The 21,603-nt window shown below is 35.5% G+C and overlaps 1 protein-coding gene and 1 long non-coding RNA gene across 16 annotated transcripts in view; one reads left to right on the top strand and one right to left on the bottom strand.

Annotated features, from left to right (window-relative positions):
• PPP1R9A (protein phosphatase 1 regulatory subunit 9A) overlaps positions 1-21,603 on the bottom strand; it is a 330,692-nt gene that overhangs the window by 87,235 nt on the left and 221,854 nt on the right. For 8 of the 15 annotated variants that reach the window (XM_045494829.1, XM_045494836.1, XM_045494827.1 and 5 more), the window contains 3 exons: positions 14,865-15,000; positions 10,921-10,983; positions 9,831-9,896 (listed from right to left, as the gene is read on the bottom strand). In XM_045494829.1, the coding sequence (XP_045350785.1) occupies positions 9,831-9,896; positions 10,921-10,983; positions 14,865-15,000 (265 nt within the window). The remainder of the gene's footprint in view (positions 1-9,830; positions 9,897-10,920; positions 10,984-14,864; positions 15,001-21,603) is intronic. The other 7 variants (XM_045494833.1, XM_045494842.1, XM_045494839.1 and 4 more) reach the window with 3 other exon arrangements.
• On the top strand, positions 1,830-14,854 carry LOC123606448. The gene is made up of 3 exons (XR_006716290.1): positions 1,830-3,714; positions 7,627-7,704; positions 11,531-14,854. It is a non-coding gene; the product is annotated as an uncharacterized LOC123606448 (long non-coding RNA).

Genomic DNA, 21,603 nt, shown 5'->3' with positions numbered 1-21,603 from the left:
GATCTCTAGAATCATCTAAGGGTTATGTGATATAATGATGGTGTTTCTTTAAATACATAAGGCCTCTTATGACCACCCTTGTGGTGAAGCTATGTGAGCAACTCAAAGAGTCTGATCAATTGCCACAATCTGTTTCCATGATTTGCCATCTCAAACTTAACCTGTTAGTCCGTAATTTTCCAAGTGACAGACTAATCAGGTAATGGACAACAGCTCAAGAGTCAGTAAAAAAAAAAAAAATAATAACAAGGTTCATCAAGGGGAGTACTAGGCAGAGCCAAAAGAATGGCCTTGAGTTATGCCCATTGAGCAAAGTGACCATGTCCATTTTGGGGTGTGCATAACTAGTGCTGAGGCTGGAAAACCTAGCAGACAGCTTTGGACAGCTTAGCTGAGCCCTTAGTGAACCAAGCCCAGGCATTTCAATAAACTTCTAGGAACTGAAGGCCTCACTGAGCTAGAGGCCTTGTTTCTACAAACTGGAAAGCTGCTACTTGTTCATGTAAATCTAAGATACTGCTGGGCCAGGTTGGTAGCTTTCTTGAATCTATCATTCCCATTTGACAAGCCAGGTTTGTTGGGTCTTTCCAACTTTATTGATCAGGGAGTTCAAGCTGACCTATCTCAAACTGAAACTATTAGACCAGAGGGTCACAAGGCCTCCATGGGTCAGACATGTAGTTTCAGTTCCCACAAGAGCTTAGTAGAAGGTTAATAACTGACTTTTTTTTTTTTCTTTTCTCGGTTGCTGCATCAGACGTGCAGTGTTGTTATACTGGGAAATGGCTGAGTAGTCTGGCAGCCATTACATGTTTAAATAAGCTGTGATTGCTCCTTCTTTGCCTGGGATTCTATACTGTTCCTGTTGGACCGTCTGGGAGGAAACAGGGAGAGTGGCCTACATATGCTACTATTAGTGTTCTCCATGTGGCAATCCCTGAATAGTAAAATCTCCGCTGGCACTAATGGGACAAAGAAGGGCAGGTGTATGTGTAACATATCAGTTCCATTACACATATAGCAGTGGAAGCCACAGTGGTATTATGTTGCATAGGTTCCATCCACAAGGCCATTTTGTTTCCCTTCCCACTGTGAACTCTGCCCAAACCACATCAGTTGAATTTGGTCATCCTTTCTCATGATGGGATCGGTGAGGTGATGATTTGTGAGCCAGTATCCACAGAACCATGAGGTTGAGTGCCTCTCCTCCCAAAGTTCCCCAGCATACTCAAGGGGTTCATACAGCATTTAGTCTCCCTGGAGGACAAAAGAGATCTCAGCCTGATCCCTAATCACCTTCCTCCGTAGAGCAGCTGAGTTCGTGTTAGAAAGGGGAGGTATCAAGGGGCGTAGAGGCAGAGGGCAGCCCTGTGTCACTAATAAAGCACACTTATTTTCAGTTTTGAGCAGTGCGGTGGTTACTCCTGTTTTAACCAAACTTCCAATGTCTACCACCTAAAGCAATATGTAAAGCGCTGTATATCATTACTGATACAACCCAGTGAGCTTTGGGGAGTCTTTGACCCAGCAGTCACAGTTTTGACTCCCATAGCAGGAACTGTTATGGGCGCTATCTCAACCTGGAGTCCAATCCTAAGTTTGGTTTGGTTAGAACATAAGGAATGGGGAAGTTTTCCAACGCGGTGAGGCTGACTGTAAGAATTTAGTTGGGACGCCTGGGTGGCTCAGTCAGTTAAGCGTCCGACTTTAACTCAGGTCACGATCTCGCAGTCCATGAGTTCGAGCCCCGCGTTGGACTCTGGGCTGACGGCTCAGAGCCTGGAGCCTGTTTCCGATTCTGTGTCTCCTTCTCTCTGCCCCTCCCCCGTTCATGCTCTGTCTCTCTCTGTCTCAAAAATAAATAAACGTTAAAAAAAATAAAAAAAATAAAAAGAATTTAGCTAGATTGTTGTGGGACACTTTCTCATTCTCCAGCAGGTTACTTTCATCAGCATGGTAGACCAGTTAGGATCCAAATACTTATGGATGATTTTCCATAGGAGTTTGTCTGTCTCAAAGATCTCTCCCTGACAGGGACAATATTGATATTCCTTTATAGCAACTAAGATTCACCACAAAATACTTTGAGACCTTGTACTGTCTGAATGACTACAGCTGGCATAATAAACTGGGAGGGGCTGAGTCACAAGGCAGCCCGACTGTTGCTATTTCTCCTTAATTAGCATAATATGCCTTGCTTCATAACCTCCACACTGAACTCACTAAAGCTCTAAGGATTTCCCAGGCTCCTGAGTATGACAATTGAAAATCCCTTCCTTTCAAGCTAGATGTCAGTGTGTTTCTCTAGGACTGTGGTCCGACCAAGGTCAGAATGTTCTTCGAACCCAGAATAGGTCTTTGTACTAGTTGACACAGACATATTTTTGTGCTGATTCCTCAAACCCCAATTTCCAAAGAGTGCTGAGAAGAAGGCTGGATGATACCTGCATAAGCAGGTGTGTGTGGAGAGGAACCCTTAGCTAGGTAACCTGCATCTTTTATAACAGGCAACGTTACCACCCTTGCTCCAGGGGAGAAGACTACCTGTACCTTCTAGGACTGTTCACTACACAAACACTGGATAGTCCAGAACAAAGGGCAGTCAGTGCCTCAGAAATATGAAGGTCTCATGGAGAATTGTTTCCCAATTATTAATGGGAAAAAAAGTCTAGAAATTCAGCTGATTTTTAAAGTCCCTAAAATACTGTCCAATTTGCCTTTTTAAAGACAGTCCAACTAGTATTCCTTTCCACATACTCTGCCTGCAGGTAAACTGGTCTTTTTACTTCTTGAACATATCCAATATTGACCCAACTTCTAGGTTACAGAAAACAAACAAAAACGACAAAAAACTTCTTGCAAATAAAAATTAACACCACAAATCTAAATTCATACTTTTATTTTGTACATCCTTCACTGTGATGATCCTTTTACACTATGCTTATCTAGGCTTTTGACAGGTTACCTTGAAAGTGCTTTAAATCCTTTACCATATACATTTACTGTTTCCAAAACAAAATAGTGAGCTTCTTGGGAGTGTAAACTGTATTTTTCCATGAGTCAATATTCCTAATTCGATTCCTCTTAACAAATGCTACCTACTCACTAATATATAATGCCACTGTCTTTAAGTCCCTGATAAATATATTCTATATGAGGAGGGAACTAAAGATTCCTATTTTTCCCACTGAGATCCAGAATTAAACAGTCAACAGACCAAAGTAGACCTCTGTAATTCAAATGTCACACTGCAATTTCAAATTGGCAGCCTTCCTTGAGTTTCATTTTACTTGCCAAGGAAACAATGAAGTGCTTATTCTGATGCCAGCAGAACTGTGGGAAGGGACAGAGAGATTTGTATTTCCCTGAATTTATAATCTGCAGAAGAGAACAACTACAGGAACCAAAGTGGCACATGTTATACGATTACTTTAATAATTCTATAATTCTACAACTAATCGAATCTTGGAAAATACAAAGTGATGCATACGATTGCAAAAATGCGAACCAGAAGTTATAGAAATGAAAAGGTAAAATCAATACAAACATCATTGATGCTACTTCTATGGATTATCTATGAATTGATGATAAACACTATCTCGATTTTACAATTTCCTTTCAGAGAGAATAAGTCTACTCCTTTCCTCACGGCTGTCTGGTGGTTCGTGGCAGCAATTCTTTCTGACAAAGTCCCTGCAACACCAGGACTCAAAGGTCAGTTTTCCTGGCATCTTTAGGCTGGACAACTCCAGCTATGATCGCAGCTAACTCCTTCCCACAAACGCCCATAATCCAAGGCCTGCTACAATGCATATTCTGTTTCACTAGGTCTGAGGCTGGGTGGGGAAATGTGTAATTTTAAAGAAGTACCATGAGACTGTCACATTGAGGCAAGTTTGAGACAGAGTTGTAGGGTCATTTTGTAAATGCTGGGGAGCAGGAACTAGGTCGGAGTCATTTTGTATCCATATAACGGCTAAATGTAAGAACTGTCCATGGCAGATATTAATTTTTCATTAAATATTGAGTTGACAGAATATTTACAAACCATATAGACAGTATATGAATAAAGATAAAGCACTACCAATGAACAACCTAGTACAAGAAAAGGAGCAGTATCACCACATTGTAGAGTCCTCTTGTGTGTGCTTTCCTGTTTTAGTTGCTTGCCCTTCAAAGTAATCCTGCTGGATTTTATCATTCTTGGTTTTTCTTCAGTTTTATCATATTTACGTATAGCAAAACAATGTATCATTTGTTTTTAATGGTTCTAAACTTCATATAAGTGGAATTCTATTGTATTCTTCTGTGCCTTTTTATTTTGAATGGTATGTCCCTGAGATTCTACCAGTTGCCATGGGATTGCTGAAACCACTTCTGTACATCATTCCACTGTAAGAATACACCACAGTATTTTTGCCCATTCTCTTGTTGGTAGGGATAGCAGTTGTGTCCAATTTTTTTCTCTTATAAGAAAAGTATTAGAACAATTCTTACAGTTCATGTATATAAGACTTTTACTAAATGTTTAGAAGAAGTCAACCTTACTAGATAATGTCAAATTGTTTTTCAAGGTGGACAGGCCAATGAATATTCCTGTGTGCAGAGAATAAAAGTTCCTTTTACTCCACATCCTCACCAAAACTTAAAATATTCCATTTAAATCAATTCAGTAGCTATCAAATGGTATTTCATCTTGGTTTTTAATTTTTACATCCTGATTGCTAATATGTTCAGGCATCTTTTCATATGTTCATTGGCCACTGAGGTTTCCTCTTCTATGACATGATCATTAAAGCCAATGCTATTCTTTTCTTATTGGCTCACAGAAGCACTTTTTATATGACTCTCTTTCAGTTATTTATTTTTCGAACATTTTCTTCCAGCCTCTGGTCTGCCTTTTTGCTTTCATAAAGGTATTCTTCTGATGAACAGAAGTTCTTAATTTTAATACAATTTTCTCAATCCTTTCCTTTATAGTTTTGCTTTCTTAGGTGTTTTGTGTAGAAACATTTCTTACAATGAGGTCATAAAGATAGTCTTCTACAGTGTCTTCTAAATTTTCTTTTTGCATCTAAATAGTTGATCCACCTGGAGTGAATTTTTAGATACAGACTGAGATTGGGGATTGCAACTACACTGTTTTCTCTTCACTAAGAAGCCTAACATTCCCCAGCTCACCTGGAGTGTGATCTGCATGACTAATCCAATTTTCATGTATGTGAGGGACTGCTTCCAGACTCCTTGACCAACTTGTTCCTTCTTTTGCTCCAGGGACTAAATTTCTACAGCTTAGTAATAAATATCTCTCTTCTAAGGCATGTCAAATGTTACTTTTTTTTTCCTGGTGCATTGTTCGGATTTCCTATGGATTGTAGCAATAGCTTACCAAATTCTATTTTTAAATTCTTTACAATTCTTTTCACTGGCATTGCATTGAATGTATAAATCTACTTAGAGAAAATTGACTCAATTAAACTACTGAGTCTTCTAATCCATGAATAAGGCTTCTTTTCCTTTTCATATAAGCCTTCTTTAATATATTTCAATAAAATTCTTTCCCTGAGGGTCTTGCCTATGTTTTATTAGGCAAGGTCTTGCCTTTTACCAAAGAAATTAATAATTTATAAGTTATATCCTCTCTCTGTAGACACATTGAAATACATGCTATATTTTATATTAATTAAATGCCCAGCAAATTTGCTAAAATCTTATAATTTTAGTAATTGATCTTTAGGTATATTTGAGGTTTTCCAAATAGATAATCACATCACCTGCAATAATAACAGTTTCATTTCTTGGGGCAACCTGGGTGGCTCAGTTGCTTAAGTGTCAGACTCTTCGTTTCGGCTCAGGTCATGATCTCGTGGCTTCGTGGGTTTGAGCCAAACATTGGGCTCTGCATTGGCAGCACGGAGCCTGCTTGGGATTCTCTGTCTCCCTCTCTCTCTACCCCTCCCCCACTCACACTGTCTCTCTCTCTCTCTCTCTCTCTCTCAAAAAATAAATTAATAAAACTTAAAAAAAAGTTTTATTTTTTTCTTCTCCAATGTATTTCTTTTTTTCCAATGTATTTCTTTTACTTCTCGCCTTCTAGTATGATGTCAAATGCAAGTAGTGACTGATGTTCAAATATGAAACCATACGTGCATTACTGGCTAAACTCTATGTCACCATAATCTCTCTTTTAAATGTTCTTGGATATGATTTGTTAATATCTTATTTAGGCTTTTTCTTTTTGCATTATTTTATGAATAGGATAGGCCTGTAAGTCTTCTTTATCATCATCATATGGTTTGGTACCAAGGTTATACCTCATTACCTCATACATCTCACACTCTCAAGGTTTTACTATATTCCTAGTATCAGAGTTGTTCTACTTTCATTTTTGTCCTCTGGAAGAAGTTATACAGGACTGGAGACACCGGTTCCAGTTTGGTATAATTGATAAAATAATTGGGATCCTATCTTTTTTCCTTTCTCCTTTTTCTCCCTTCCCTTTTTACTTCCTCCCTGCATCCACCCTCTTCTGTTGTCTGTTACTCATGGTGATTTGTACTTTGAAACTGTAAGCTCATTTTTTTGAAACTTTAACATTTAGGCTTTGATTGAAGATGAATACTCGATAAAGGGTATTTTTTTTTCTCTTAAAGGTAGCATAAATTCAGGTTGCTGTGATCAACATGTCTCAGGAAAAATTTTTTCTTCCCTTCTATCCAGCACCAAGGTTTAACAAGGCAGTTTCTCACATAGTGGAGTTTAGATTTTATTTTCATCTTATATAATAGTGTAGCCCATGGGACTCAAGCTTCACTATGGGGGTTTCCAATTAGACATCCCACTTTGGGTAGGCCCTGGGCTTTGTCTACTGTAACTCAAAGCAGTATCAATTACAGTCTCATCATAATATGCAGAATACTTACAATAAATATAACATTAAGAAAGTGAAAGAAGCCAGATATTGAGAAGTGTGTACTTTATGATTCTGTTCAAATGACATTCTAGGATTGACAAAATTAATCTATAATGTTAGAAAACAGATAGATATTTGGTTTGGGCTGAGAGTAAATGCAAAGTTCTATAAGAAAATTATTTGAGGTCATGAAAATGTTCTGTATCTTGATTGTGGTGGTGGTTATTCATGGAACTGTCTATCTACATAAATACATTTACAATTGGTGCATTTTATTGTATACAAATTATCCCTCATTAACACTGATGCTAATATATGAAATATGAATACATAATGATAAAAAGTCAAATTATATACTAAAGATCCATACATTTTACTCTGTCAATTTTATGTCAATAAGATAATTTTTTAATCTCTTTAAGACCTGGAATTTCAGAAATCCATTAAGAGTTTTTACCACTACCCTTACAAGCATCAGTATCAGCTTAAAATAAATGTAATACTTATCAGACCTACTAAACCTCCATAATAAAGCTGCTTTGAAACACTGGTCTTTGGTCAGGTCACCATTTAGTTCTTACTGCTGAAGAAAAGAGATTTCTATGATTGATGGCTATTGGGCAAAATAAGAGAAGATGGCTATTTATGCAATATTGATCTTGACATCACTTAGGCCATTTCAACTACTCTGTTTCTATTGTATGTTTATGCAGTTATGACTAAAAAGAAGTCATGTCAATGTGAGTGACCAAATTCTTATTGCTGAAGTCCAAAGATTTTCAAGGAATGAAGTATGTATATTCATTTTTTTTCTGGTTTTATGTGCAAACAATTTTGGTGCAGTGTGATAGAGACAAGGTCTTCTTGCAAATTCACGTTCTTTCAAAACAATTAAAATGTGGAGGTAAAATCCCACAGAAAGGTGCTAAATCCCAAATACCAAAGGACAAGTACAGATTATTCCTCAGTCCCTATCTCTAATCTCTAGTCTTGCCAGGTTTGACAATCCTTTTCCCATGTACCCTACGCCAGTCTTGCCTCCTTATTTCAGATTATGCTCCTAACTAAATTTTATTCTCCTCATTTAATTCTATTCTCCAATTTTCATCTTAACGTCCTTTGAGTGATTCAATTCAGTTCAATTTCTTGGCTTCCTCTAATCTGCCCAGCGCTAGGCTCAGGCTGGTATGTATTAAAAATCAACCAGCTACTGAAACCTGTCACTGAAGAGATTATAAACTAGTGGGGGATATTTATGGGTAAATAATGGTAGAGAGAGATGTGCAGTACTATTGACTCATACAGAAAAGGGGCCCCAGCCCAGCTGTGACAGTCTAAGAAGGCTTTGTAGAGAAGACACATGAAACCTAAACTGAGCCCTGAAAAGTAAACAGGATCACCGGGCATACAAGGGCAACCAAGAATGAGTGCAGGGAATGGCATTCCAGGAAGAGAAGAGAGAAGGAGCAGAGGCATGGCGAAGCCACAGGATCCCTCGGGCCCACTGGACAGTAAGGCTGATAAGGCCCATCCCCAGTGGTGCCTTTTTATATCCTATAACTTTTTGGTATAAAACTATATTCAACTTACAAATATTCTTAAAGTTGGAAAAATATTGTCATTCCTGTTATTTCTGTGACATCTCTAACACTGCAAAGCCTGTTCGTCATTGTACTATAGAATTGTTCTAGCATGATTTCTAGGATGTGCAAAGCCTATATTCTCAGAGGAATTTAATGGCATAGAAAATTTGATAGAGTTTATTTAGTATTTTGTAACTCACTCATGAATAAATATCATCACAATGTGATAGTTGGAAAGAAAATAACATGAAGATATTCAAATCACTTGCATTATGATAAAATAAAGAAAATAAGCTACAAAAAAGATGACAATATTTAGGCAAAGGTTTCTATTTTAACCTCTATCTTCCCTTGACACAATCCATCTTCCTGTCTGTGCTCAATATTATAAATAATAATTTTTTCACATACAAAGAAGATATTTCTAAAGAAGATCTTTCAAGTATAGGAGGATGTCTAACTCCAGGAGATGGTGTGTGTGTGTGTGTGTGTGTATACGTTTACACTGCTTAGGCTAGATTAAGCATGGATACAATCTTCATCTAAATGTTTTCCAAGCATCTTATGATTCTAGGTTTCAATGACAACGACCAGTACTGTAGATTTGGGGATCACAAACTAAAGGGTGTAATTAAATTTAACGGTTTTAAAGATCCAAATTGGAGTCTATAAACAAGTTGTTAAAAAGGTCTTATATTTCTCCTATCCTTCAGGCTCCTCTTATCACCATAATCCAATCTCCACTTTAAACATACTTGACTTCCATTTTTAAGCTCTCCCATTTCTGTTACGAGCAGCTAAAGATAGTGAGAATTATTTTGTCACTTGAAGTGTAATACGTTTTTAGACATTTTCCTATGTCCACTGTGTAAATCATGCAAAAAAGTACTTGTATAATTTAAAGATACTGTGCATTTAGTTTTTTGAAAAATTAAAAACTCTGTATCCAAAGATTATTTTCTAAAATAACAACATTGGATTTAAAAACATTGTATTGTATAAACATTATACAGCCTTGTTGTTGGGTATCTTTTTCTTCCCCTTTAATATAAATTACAAAATACTTAAAGTGTTAAGGGTTAAAAACATCCATGGTTAAACGTTAAGGATTGAGTCCACCTTGCAGAACCTGTACCTGTAATACGTGCTATATTTCAGAATTAAATATTATTTTTCAAATGGTAATTTCTCCAACTATCATTCAACATAGAAAACACACGGCTCTAGAGTTCTTTTGAGCACACAGCTAGTTAATAAGACACATAGAATATTTAATTTCACACAGGAAGCAGAAAAGTACAGATAAGCATTATTTTCCACCAAAAAAAACAAACCTTAAGGAAATAGTTGTTATTGTTATTGCAGTTGCCAGACACTCCTTGCAATTCAGCCACAGTGTTCTAAAACAGTTGACAACAAAAATTAAAGAAGGCTTTTTCCCTATTAAAGAGAGCAGCCTAATGATAAAGGACAGAAAAAACACTGAAGTTGTGGTGCCTGCTATAACACAAACGTTTGAGAACTGAGAGAATGCCCCCCACTCATAGGTTCTCAACATTAAGAACAGTATAAACTCAATCCACATTATTAAAAGGCCATCCATAGTAACTGCAATCTCTTTTTCACACAACATAAGCTGTTTCCAACCAGGAACAGCAAACTGCAGGAGTCAAATTTAATGTTATCCCTGTAATACTTTTCACCTAAAAATTATATTCTTATAAATCATTCAACACTTATGCAAACCATAGCTTCTACTATATTTCTGTCTCTAATTATTAATGTTATTAATGTTAACACAAGCAATAAAAATGCATATCCATGTAGGCAGCTGCTCTAAATCATATTCAGTATTTGAAAAGATTCTAAAAACTAAACTACTGTTCTCATGATATAGTTATAATGATATTAATTCCAGTAATGAAAAAAATTATGGAAGTGAGATTAAATTATGCTTTAAGAGAAGGAGCCTCGGTTTCTAGAGTGATGATTAACCTTGTTATAAACTACTGCCCGAAGAGACTCTGAAATAACACCTATAATCTAAGATTTTAAAATGTAATAAACATAATATTTTAAGAGTATATTTAAAGAAGCAAACCAAAATAATCATATAATTGCAAAGTGCATGTAAAAGAGTTTATTTGAATGTGAATGACCATATGTATTTCTTAATTCAAAAAAGTGGTACAGCACCAGTTCATACTTCATTTCTAGTCTGAGCCCAACTGTATTTCACATTGCACAGTGATCTTGGATAGAAACATCTACCTACAATTTACATACATGACCCGTGTTACACAAAACATGTATCAAAATTACATCATCCCACCATTGAAAGGCTAGACATTGATAGTTGTGGAGTATGACAGGAGATTAAATTTGTTATTGAAAATTAAAATCTAGTTGAAAACTTTACCATACCCCCAGAATTTCGTGGGAGAGTGCTGACTGTGTGAGGGGCTTACTGAAATCCTCCATCGTTACCTTCCAGATTGTGAAAGAAAGAAAGAAAGAAAGAAAGAAAGAAAGAAAGAAAGAAAAAGAAATGAACAATAATTCTATTATTCAGAAATGCAGTTGCTAATTACAGATATATTCAGATCTATATTTCAGTTATTCAGATTTAATCTTCCTCTTCTTTACAGGATCCTGCCCTTTACTCTTCAGGCTTTTACTCTTCTCTGCTCTTCAGGCAGAGCCCTTTTTATTTATTTATTTTTTTTTATCACAATGTTTAACAGAGAGTAACCAGAAACAGGAATGTAAATTAAAATTGATTTGGTTGTTTGCTTACTTTAAACTCTTCTGGTTTAAATATTCGGGAAAAAATCATAAAGAGCAGAGATTTCAATAAAGTTTGGGAATTATCTATAAATTTTGAATTCTGCTGAATTACCACTTATAATTCTATATGCAAGCACACACTACACATGATGAGGTATTCTTAATCCTAAATATGGTTTTGATAGAGAACTACTGTACTTTTACAATTTCAGGATATATTTCTCACATTGCAATGTTTTCCCCACAGGCAATTCAAGCAAGCAACTCCCCTCTGTCAATGTGACAAGTTCCAAGTTAGAATCAACCTTGGATGATTTGACCCAAACCAGAAGCTATCTATCCTTCAGTAGACAATGCTGATCTAAGCGCTGGCTCTGGAAATTAGTTGGATGAACTCGGTTGTCCTGCATTTAATTAGAGGTTTTCCTGGCTGGCCCAGGGAATGTCACAGGGGATATTGTGAAATAAAAATGATTCTAACTTTGAAATCACAAGATGATTCCATAAATGATAAGAAAAGTGAGAAGCCAAGTGATTGATTACACAATTCAGAATTAACAATGATGTGTAAATCAATACATTGTTCAATTACATATAAAATTAACTCAGTTATTCAAGGACCATTTACCCACTGGATAACCAATATTGGTCCTTCTCACCTTCATTATGTCTGTTGGCCATTTTACTTTTCATTAACAAAGAGGGAGAGAATAAATAAAAAATAGGGGCATACCACTTAAATTGATTTAACACTATTTGGTACTATTAGTAAAAAAATTAAATCAAGGAGATAAAATATTTACGCAAGAGTGGATTTTCATTATTTGTACAGCTTCATTTCTCCTATGCACAGAAAATTAACAGTTGGTTTTAACTGAGCATGTTTTGGCAACACACAAGAAAGGGAGAATTATAAGTCAGAGAGGAGCATGAGAAAGAGACAAAGAAAAAGACTCCTTGACCTTTTCAGTAAAGTGAAGGTTACTTGGAATAACATAGTAGCAAGCACCTGATTTCTATTTCTACAACTTGAAGACAAAAGAAAAAGTAACCTAGAGCTAAACTCTAATTTAAAAAACAAAATCATATGCTCAATTATTCTTCTCTAAAGTCCTGTCTTCACAGGATACTTAGGGATTATCTACCTAGAATAAGATTAATTCTCCAAGCACTTGATTCCCCCATTATTAGAAATACGGAATAAAGAATCACATAACCTAAGTATTACAAGAAACTCCATCACTCAAAACAGGAATCCTCTTTCCAACATCTCTTGTTCCCCAGTTATTCTGTGTGTGCCTGAACAAAGACAGACCCATCAGCCCACTCCATTCAAAAACAGAAAAGTGTTGTAAAAAGTCCCAACTTTGGAGACAGGAAGACTCTATTCCCATACTAAATCTGCCAACTACTGGCTGTATGACTAGAAAAAGCCTCATTTGCTTTGTTTGCCTCATTTTTAGAAAAAAAAAAAAGTCTCTTCTGTGTGCTGTAAAGATTATATGAAATCATCCAGGGAAATGCACCTTGCAAAGTGCCAGGCACTGAATATTTATTTACCTTCCTTAGTCCTGAAAAATACCTGCTCAGGTGACAATCAACTTTGCTTTCTTTAAAAAAAAAAAAAAACTAGGCAAACAAAAAAAAATCTTTATGATGTGCTCTTAGGTATAAAAGTTGAGTAACAAATACTCATTTTGCATTTACTCAAATTGGAGAAAATCTAACATCAAACAAACAGCTTTAGGGGCCTGAGTTGAAAACTTTTGGGGCTGAATGGAATCAGTTCCTCAAAATAACTGCAAGTATGTAATATGTAGCACATGATCTAAAATTTTCACTAGGAGAGCCTTAAAGAGCTATCTTATTTTACCTCTTTCCTTGTTAGACTTGATGTTTTATTTCACAGATTCATGGACTATTAAAAGCTAGAAAGAATTCAGAATTTTAGCCCAATCTCTTAAAGCCAAAGATACTGAGGCCCACAGCCTGGGAAGCCTGGCTTCCTCGTCTTCCCCCACTTGATGTCATCAGAACTGCCCCGAACCTCACCTCCAAATTCTTTCTAGCAGAAGGAGCAGGTAAAAACCAAACCTGCAGAGAATGATTCTATAACCCTAAAACAGGCTTGCAGCCAAACCAAATCAGTGTCTCTGATAAAACACAAAACACTAGCACAGAGAACTGAAGACTAATAGGTAAGATGAAAATTTAAATATCTGACAAAATTGGTTTTTTTTGCTTTTTAATTTTTAAATCCAAAATAACATTTTCATATGTAATATCTCAGAATAAAAAAAAATACTTGCCATTTCAATTGCACTCTGAAAGTGAAAAGTTAAATCAACTATATAAGATTCTAAGAGACTAATTCATTCACATGAAGACTTTGTAATGTTTATTCTTTGGTCAAAAGTTAACTGATGCACCACTTTTACTTTTCTACTATAATAAATGGAGAATACATCCTCATTAAATTACAATCACATAAAGAACTAATATACATTTGGGTTAAAACATTCCAGACTAAAAATACGTAAAATTTCAATGTCTGTTTATTAATCTTCACTATGTCCTGGCTAGAAACCAAAAAAAAAAAAAAAAAAGCTCTGGAAAAAGAATATATTCAGATGAGCAGAGGTTGAATATAAGAAGTTGCACTGTCCTTATATCAGCTGGTATAAATAATATATGTTTTACCTGAATATTTACTATGTTTATGGAGTATGAAATACTATGATTAAATTATTGATGGATTTTTTTGACATGCCAATATGAAACACATGCATGTTTAAACATGTTTATAATAAAGCATGTTGTCCCATTATATCAATGTACATTTGGCATTTACATTAGAAATAGACGAGCATCTGTATTACATTATAACGCACAAGGGTTCCAGAGAGCCATTTTCACTTGGGGGTTAGCTTCTATTCATTTACTTGATCTTCTACAGAGAGCAGGATGCAAAATTATTCCAATATGTATCTACTCTAAGGAATATATGCTGGTGGAAAGGCTTTGTTCTGCATTATGTTAGCACAAATCACAGTGAGCAGATCCAAAGACCTTTCTTCTCCTGGAAAAAAGAAACCTGAAAACACTCAGCATTTTTGAGTACTTTCCTGTGTATGTTTGTGTATGTATGCGTGTGTCTTTTTTCAATCAAAATGTTTACTCATTTTTTTTCAAAAAGCATTACAAACTCACTGTAGGAAATTTGGGGGGAAATCAAAAAAAATACAAAGCAGAGAGAGAACATCACCAAATTCCAACAATAAAGACAGCTACCATTCGCATCTTGGTTTTTTCGCTCTTTTTTGTTTCAGTGAATTTCTTTTAATAGCACAAAGAGGACTTCCTTGACTCCAAAGTCTTTATGCTGTAAATAGGATACCATTACTTGATTCATCAATTAATAACAAATGTAAGTAATATTTATTTTCTGCGGAGTTGAATGTAGACATGTTCTCCTTGAGAAACTGCAAAGAACCTATCCTACTTTTTCCGGGAAAAGAGTTTTGTAAAGTAGGAACACGGTGGGAAGAAAGGCAGGAAGGATGTTTGCAAGCGCCGCTTACCTCATCATCGTCGGCGTCGTACTGGGCATAGTGCTGTTCCAGCAGTTCTCTCTGGCGCCTTTCTTGTTCCAGCGTCTGGCTTATCAACTGGGCAACCTCACTCACTTGTCCTGGCTTTTCTCGCCCAATAACAAATCTGTAGGAAGGTGAAAGGAGACTAATACAGTAAGGCTCTCCAGGCAGAAAGGAGCGCTAAGAAAAAGTAACTAAGCTTGATAGTTCATCATGGTCCATCAAGGCTCAAGAACATAATATCACAACGCACTCTAAATGGTATGCCTGGGCGGGAAGGGGTGGTTCGCTGAGCAACTGAACAGGTTACTCCAGACACAGCCCAAAGGAAAAGAAAGGGGAAAGGTAAAGGACAATAAACAAATTACTTTGGGAGAAGACAAAAGAGATGTAATCCATTCTACAGTATTTCATACATTTTTGATGTCCTACAAAGTGGAAGCAAACTCATAATTTCCCATACAATTGGACTTGAGAATCATTTCCACAATATTGTCCTCTTTACAATGCAAAAACTGCTTCAAAAACAAGCCTTAGGTGGGTAAGTGAAGAGAGGCATTAACTTTTGCTAAGTTACTATAACTTTGGAGATACAAAAAAGAAGGGGAAAGAAAAGAAAAACTAAAGGAGAGGTGATAAATTTGAAAATTCACTTTTGGAGAAAGAGGCGCTATGAGGAAGGGTGTGGTTTCAAGAAATAAAGGGACAAAGGAAATATCTGTTCATATTAATTACTGTAAGAAAAAAAGTATAAAGTAAAAAGAAGGGACGTCATTTACTTATCGCAAGCTACAGTTACTTATGATACATCCTTATCAATACTATGTGTCTGGCTCAACAAATTAATATCCACTTCTTTACATCTTTTCACACTAATATATGGCTATTTTTCTAAAAATATATGAGTAGTACACATGATTTAGATTTAGTTTCTATATATCATTTAATTTCATTATTTTGGATGTGTCTCTTTGTTTAATCTTGTTTCTATACTTAGAACTGATGCTTTCCTCTGATTGCAATAGATTGCTATGTTTGATCATAAGTTTAAATGAAATATACCACCATTCTCTGTACAAATGCACTAAAAGTAAAAATTTTTATACTTAGATGTTAGTAATTGTCTTTATAGCAGTATTTTTACGTAGTTTCAAACAGGATTCTGAAATCTTGCTCAGGTGCTCATTTATCACTTGACTTTTTTTCCTAGGGGATCAACTATAAGTAGAATTTGTAACTTCTCTAATTTCCATCCTTATTCATCCTATAATTTACACATAATAAAATACATCTATTTTAAATGTACAATTTGATAAGTCGGACTAATGTATAAAACTGTAATCACCACACCAACAAAGATATAGAAAATGTCTATCAACATAAAATATCCCATTTCCTTTTCTGGTAAATCCTCCTCACCCTGGGCCCATATTAGATTTGTTTTTTCTATAGTTTCATAAAAATGGAATCACAGAGTGTCTCACTTCTTTGGCTCCCCATAATGTTTTGGAGACTTATCCATGCTGTTTCAAGTATCAGTAATTCATCCCTTTTTATTATTCCCGGTACCAGAGGTACTACATTTGGCTTACCTATTCTTCTATTGATGGATATTTGAGTTGCATTTTGGGTATTATGGGCAAAGTTAGTGTAAACATTTGTGTGCAAACCTTTGTGGGGACGTGGATTTTCATTTCCCTTAGACAAATAACTAATAGTGGAATTAATGTTGTATGGTAGTATATGCTCAGCTTTTAAAGAAATAGCTGAATGCGTTTTCGAAGTCGTGGCACCATTTTATATTCCTACTAGCAAAGCAGGAAAATTACAGTTGCTCTACATCCTCATCAACACTTAGTTTCGTCTTTTAACCTTACACTTTAAACCTTATAATGGTTTTAATTTCCAATGCTCTGATGACCAATTATAATGTGAGTATCTTTTCATGCATTTATTGACCAATCATATCTTTTCCAGTGAAATACCTTTTCAAATCTTTTGCCAATTAAAAAAAACTGGTTGTCTGGCTTTTTACTATTGAGCTGTAATGGTTCCTTATATATTCTGGATGCATATCCTCATCTATCTATACTCTAAATAACAAATACACATAGATACATACAAATAATGCACGTATATCTGTCTGTCTGATTTATTATCTTCTCCCAATCTGTGGTTTACCTCTTAATTTTCTTAATTGTGTCTTTCAAGGAAGTCCGATTTATCATTTTTTTTTTTTTTTTTTTTTTTTTTTTTTTTTTTCAACGTTTTATTTTTGGGACAGAGAGAGACAGAGCATGAACCGGGGAGGGGCAGAGAGAGAGGGAGACACAGAATCGGAAACAGGCTCCAGGCTCCGAGCCATCAGCCCAGAGCCTGATGCGGGGCTCGAACTCACTGACCGCGAGATCGTGACCTGGCTGAAGTCGGACGCTTAACCGACTGCGCCACCCAGGCGCCCCTGATTTATCATTTTTTAAAAGATTTGTCCCTTTTGTTTCCTCAGAAATCTTTGCCTCATTTAAGATAGCTAAGATTTTTCCTATTTTTCTTTTCTTCTAGAAGTGTTAATGTTTTGATTTTATCTTACGTCTTTATTATCTTTCAAATTAATTTCCATGCATGGTATTTGATAAAGGTAGAGTTTCATTATCTTCCAAATAGATAACCAGCTGTTTTAACACCATTTGTTGAAAATACTATTCAATACTGCCACTGAATTACTTCAGCACATTTGTTGAAAATCGGTTGACTATATACCTGTGGGCTGATTTTTGGACTTTTCCAATCTATTCTATTGGTGTATTTATCCTTGTGCCAATACACACTGCCTCGATTACTGTATAGTAAATCTTGAAACTGGGTGGTGTGAATTTTCCAACTCTGTGTATCTTTTCCCAAATTATTTTGACTACTCTTATAAGTTATCTGCATTTTAATATAAATGTTATAGTCAGCGTATCAATTTCTTTTAAAAGCCCACTGATGTTTGATTTGGGATTGCTTTGAATCTATAGATCCATTTGTGGAAAACTGACATCCTAATATTGAGCTGATCCATGAAAATGGTGCATGTCTGTATTTATTTAGGTTTTCTTTACTTTCTTTCAGTAATACGCTCCAGTGCTCAGTGTAAGGTTGTGGCTATAGTTTGTTAAATTTACCTCTATTCATGCTTTTTCAAGTTTTGTAAGTGGTATGGATTTTTAAATTTGTTTCTGATTGTTTCTAGAATGGAGATAAAATTGATTTTTGAATTTTGGCCTTGTATTTTGTGATTTTGCTAAACTCACTTATTAATCATAGATTTTTAGAGATTCCTTAGAATTTTTCCATATATAAGATCATACCCACTATGAAGACATTTTTCTTTCTTTCTTTCTTTCTTTCTTTCTTTCTTTCTTTCTTTCGGAGATATTCAGTTTCTATGATGGAAGATACATAAAGTCTCTAATATGCCCAACTAATCTAGACATATAATGACTATCTTGAATTCATTATATTTTTGGTTAAAAGTCAGAAATGATATATAAACATAAAGCAATTAATAAACTCATATCCTCAAATGATAGATTTAGGAAAACCTAGACTGACCCTTTATGTTTCTTCAAATGCATACCAAAGTGGGGTTTGAGGGAGTATCACTTACCTACTAGAAAGCTGACAGGAGCTTGAAGGAAGCAATTAACGTACCAAACGCTATTAATGGAAAATAGTAGCCAAGCTCAAAGTAAAAGGTAAATAAGAATTCACATTCATTTAAGTCATCAACTCTTTAAACTCGTTTGAAAATTACATTGTCAGATCTTTCAGTTGAACAGTTTTCCCTAAGAATGCAGGAGTTTATTTCCTCTGCAAGGCAAGTATTTAAAATTACTCTGATCACAATTCAGGGAGAGAAATAGATAAGATTTGGTTCACTTGCCAATGAGTTGGAACCAGTGCTGATGGTTCTAGAGGTGAATGAAGGAGTCATTGGTGAGAAATTTCAAAGTAGAAAATTATTTTTAAGGCCCAAATTACAATATTAGAGTATATCATATATATTAAATTATATAATTATATAATAAATCAAAATTCCAATACAATGTGCAAGCTTTTTCCTGTCCTCAAAACATGATCTCTAATTCCAACCTGGAATTATTTGTGATGCTAAAACTAAAACAAAAAAAACAAAAAACCTCCCCCCCAAATATATGCATAATCAATGTTTCAGAGGAAATAAGAATTGTTCCATACTACATAAGAAACCAGCATTTTAAACAAGAAGGCATAGTTGCTCAAATCACAGCATGGCTTTCTGAATTTGCCCTACAATTTAACATTATTCACTATTTTCCCAATATTAGTCTGTATTCAAAATTACTTTACAGTCTGAAAAAATAAAAGTGATTTGTAATTGTACATAAAATAGACAACCCATCTCACGAAATACACTTTTTAAAGTGTTATATTAAAGTACATGTCTTCATTCAGGCAGCTATTTGGGGTAGCATTATAGCACTTAGCTACACACATCTTTAAAACCTTATAATCTAGTATAATTTATAATTCATATATGCAGTAGAAGAATGTCATCTTGATAAGTATGGTTCAGAGCGAAAGCACCCAGAAGCGGAACTAAACTAATCTGCATGCCTGATTTTTCCCTCATGTGATAACTGGCATCTACTCCATGTGTCTAAAGGAGCAATAAAAGAATAATAGATGGTATAGGGGTGCTTGGGTGGCTCAGTCAGTTAAACATCCAACTCTTGGTTTTGGCTCAGGTCATGATCTCACATTTTGTGAGTCAGAGCCCTGCATGGAATTCCTAGATGACAGCACGGAGCCTGCTTGGGATTCTCTCTCTTCTTTGCTCTCTGCCCCTCCCCAGGCTCTCTCTCTCTCTCCCTCTCAAAGTAAATGTTTTTTAAAGTTTTATTTACTTTTGAGAGAGACAGAGCATAAGCAGGGGAGGGGCAGAGAGAGAAACAGAGAGAGAGAGAGAGAGAGAATCCAAAGTAGGCTTAGGCTCTGAGCTGTCAGCACAGAGCCCGATGAGGGACTTGAACCCCTGGGTTATGACCTGAGCTGAAGTTGGTCACTTAACAAACTGAGCCACCCAGGCTGCCCAATAAACAAACTTTTTTTAAAAATGTGGTACAGACATGAAAGGATGTTAGGCACTATTACTATTCTGAGGAAAGTGATAAAATCTCCCACTTGGAAAATGTGTAACATTCAAATTACCTTTCTATATGTTCTTAAATATTTGGTCTGTTTTAAAGGTGTCTTTATAGGGGCGCCTGGGTGGCTCAGTCGGTTAAGCGTCCGACTTCGGCTCAGGTCATGATCTCACGGTCCGTGAGTTTGAGCCCCGCGTTGGGCTCTGTGCTGACAGCTCAGAGCCTGGAGCCTGTTTCAGATTCTGTGTCTCCCTCTCTCTCTGCCCCTCCCCCATTCATGCTCTGTCTCTTTCTGTCTCAAAAATAAATAAACATTTAAAAAAAAAAAGGTGTCTTTATAAATATGGACTCCTGTATCTGTGTGTGTACAATATAGCACATGTAGAATTGGGCAGAAGATGCAAATTTTAAAGTAAGGTTATTATTTTAATTATGAATTTGCACTATATGCTGTGATAGTTTAATTTAGGGGTTAAAAGTGTCTGTAAAAGGGAGAAAAGGTTTTGATAGGACAAATTCACTAAGCCATAAACATGACAGTATGACCAGCTCTGTGACCTTGAATGTATTAACATTTCTAATCCTCTGTTCCCATATTGTAATAAAATGAATGTAACTCAAATATTATGTAATACGTATAAAAAGATTAACTAAGGACCTGGTGCCTAGAGAGTATTTAACAAATGTTTACTGTTGTTTTTACCTGGATAATGTATTAATAGCTAGATAGAGTTGAACACCTTTAAAAGTACTATCTGTGCACCCTGTCCCAGTTACCTCTTATTTGAATCACACTAGATTTGAAAACAGAGTAGTTTTTTGAGAATCAACCACAGTAAAGATAAAATATCTGCACTAAAGTGTGTTCTGAGAAACTTAATTTCAGTTACCACTGAAATATAAAAGTATACATTATATGCTCACTTTAAATTGAAATTTTTCAGTCTTCAAAAATGTAACAATTAATAAAGTCAGCAACAATCAGTCCCTCTAAACATGTGACCAAATCAACTGACATTTACGCACAGTTTTGGTTTATATTTTAGACATTGTCTCCAACTGAAATGACACGCATGTAGTCAAATCATCCAGTTAAATCATCTGTATTTTTTCTTGTTACTATCTAAATTTGTTTTCTTTGCTTAACATTCAAATTACCTTTCTATATGTTCTTAAATGTTTGGTCTTTTTATTTTTAGCTATAAAGCATGAGATAACAGAAGCCAAACTGTAATGGATATTTAAATTAAAAGTTGGGTATTTACTAAGGTTATAATTGACAAATAAAGGCTAAAACTAAAATATAGAATTAGGATTTATGTGTTCAGCATGGCTTTTTTCTGGTGTTTCAAACAATCATCTTGTTTTGATGTGAATTATTTTAGTAAGAACTGCCCCCTCTCCCCCTCAGGCTGAGATACAAGAGGTAAAGACAGATAAATCAGGTTTCCTTTTTCTTTTCATCTATTATCAGACTAAGCCATGTTCATGCACTGTCCCTTAGAGTTCAGATGAGGAGATTACACAGGTTTCATCTGATTAGTTTATTGAATTCTCTG

Source organism: Leopardus geoffroyi, chromosome A2 (genome assembly GCF_018350155.1).
Source record: "Leopardus geoffroyi isolate Oge1 chromosome A2, O.geoffroyi_Oge1_pat1.0, whole genome shotgun sequence".
Taxonomy (NCBI): domain Eukaryota; kingdom Metazoa; phylum Chordata; class Mammalia; order Carnivora; family Felidae; genus Leopardus; species Leopardus geoffroyi.
The sequence above is the reverse complement of the archived record's forward strand: the minus strand, read 5'-3'. Positions and strand labels throughout refer to the sequence as shown.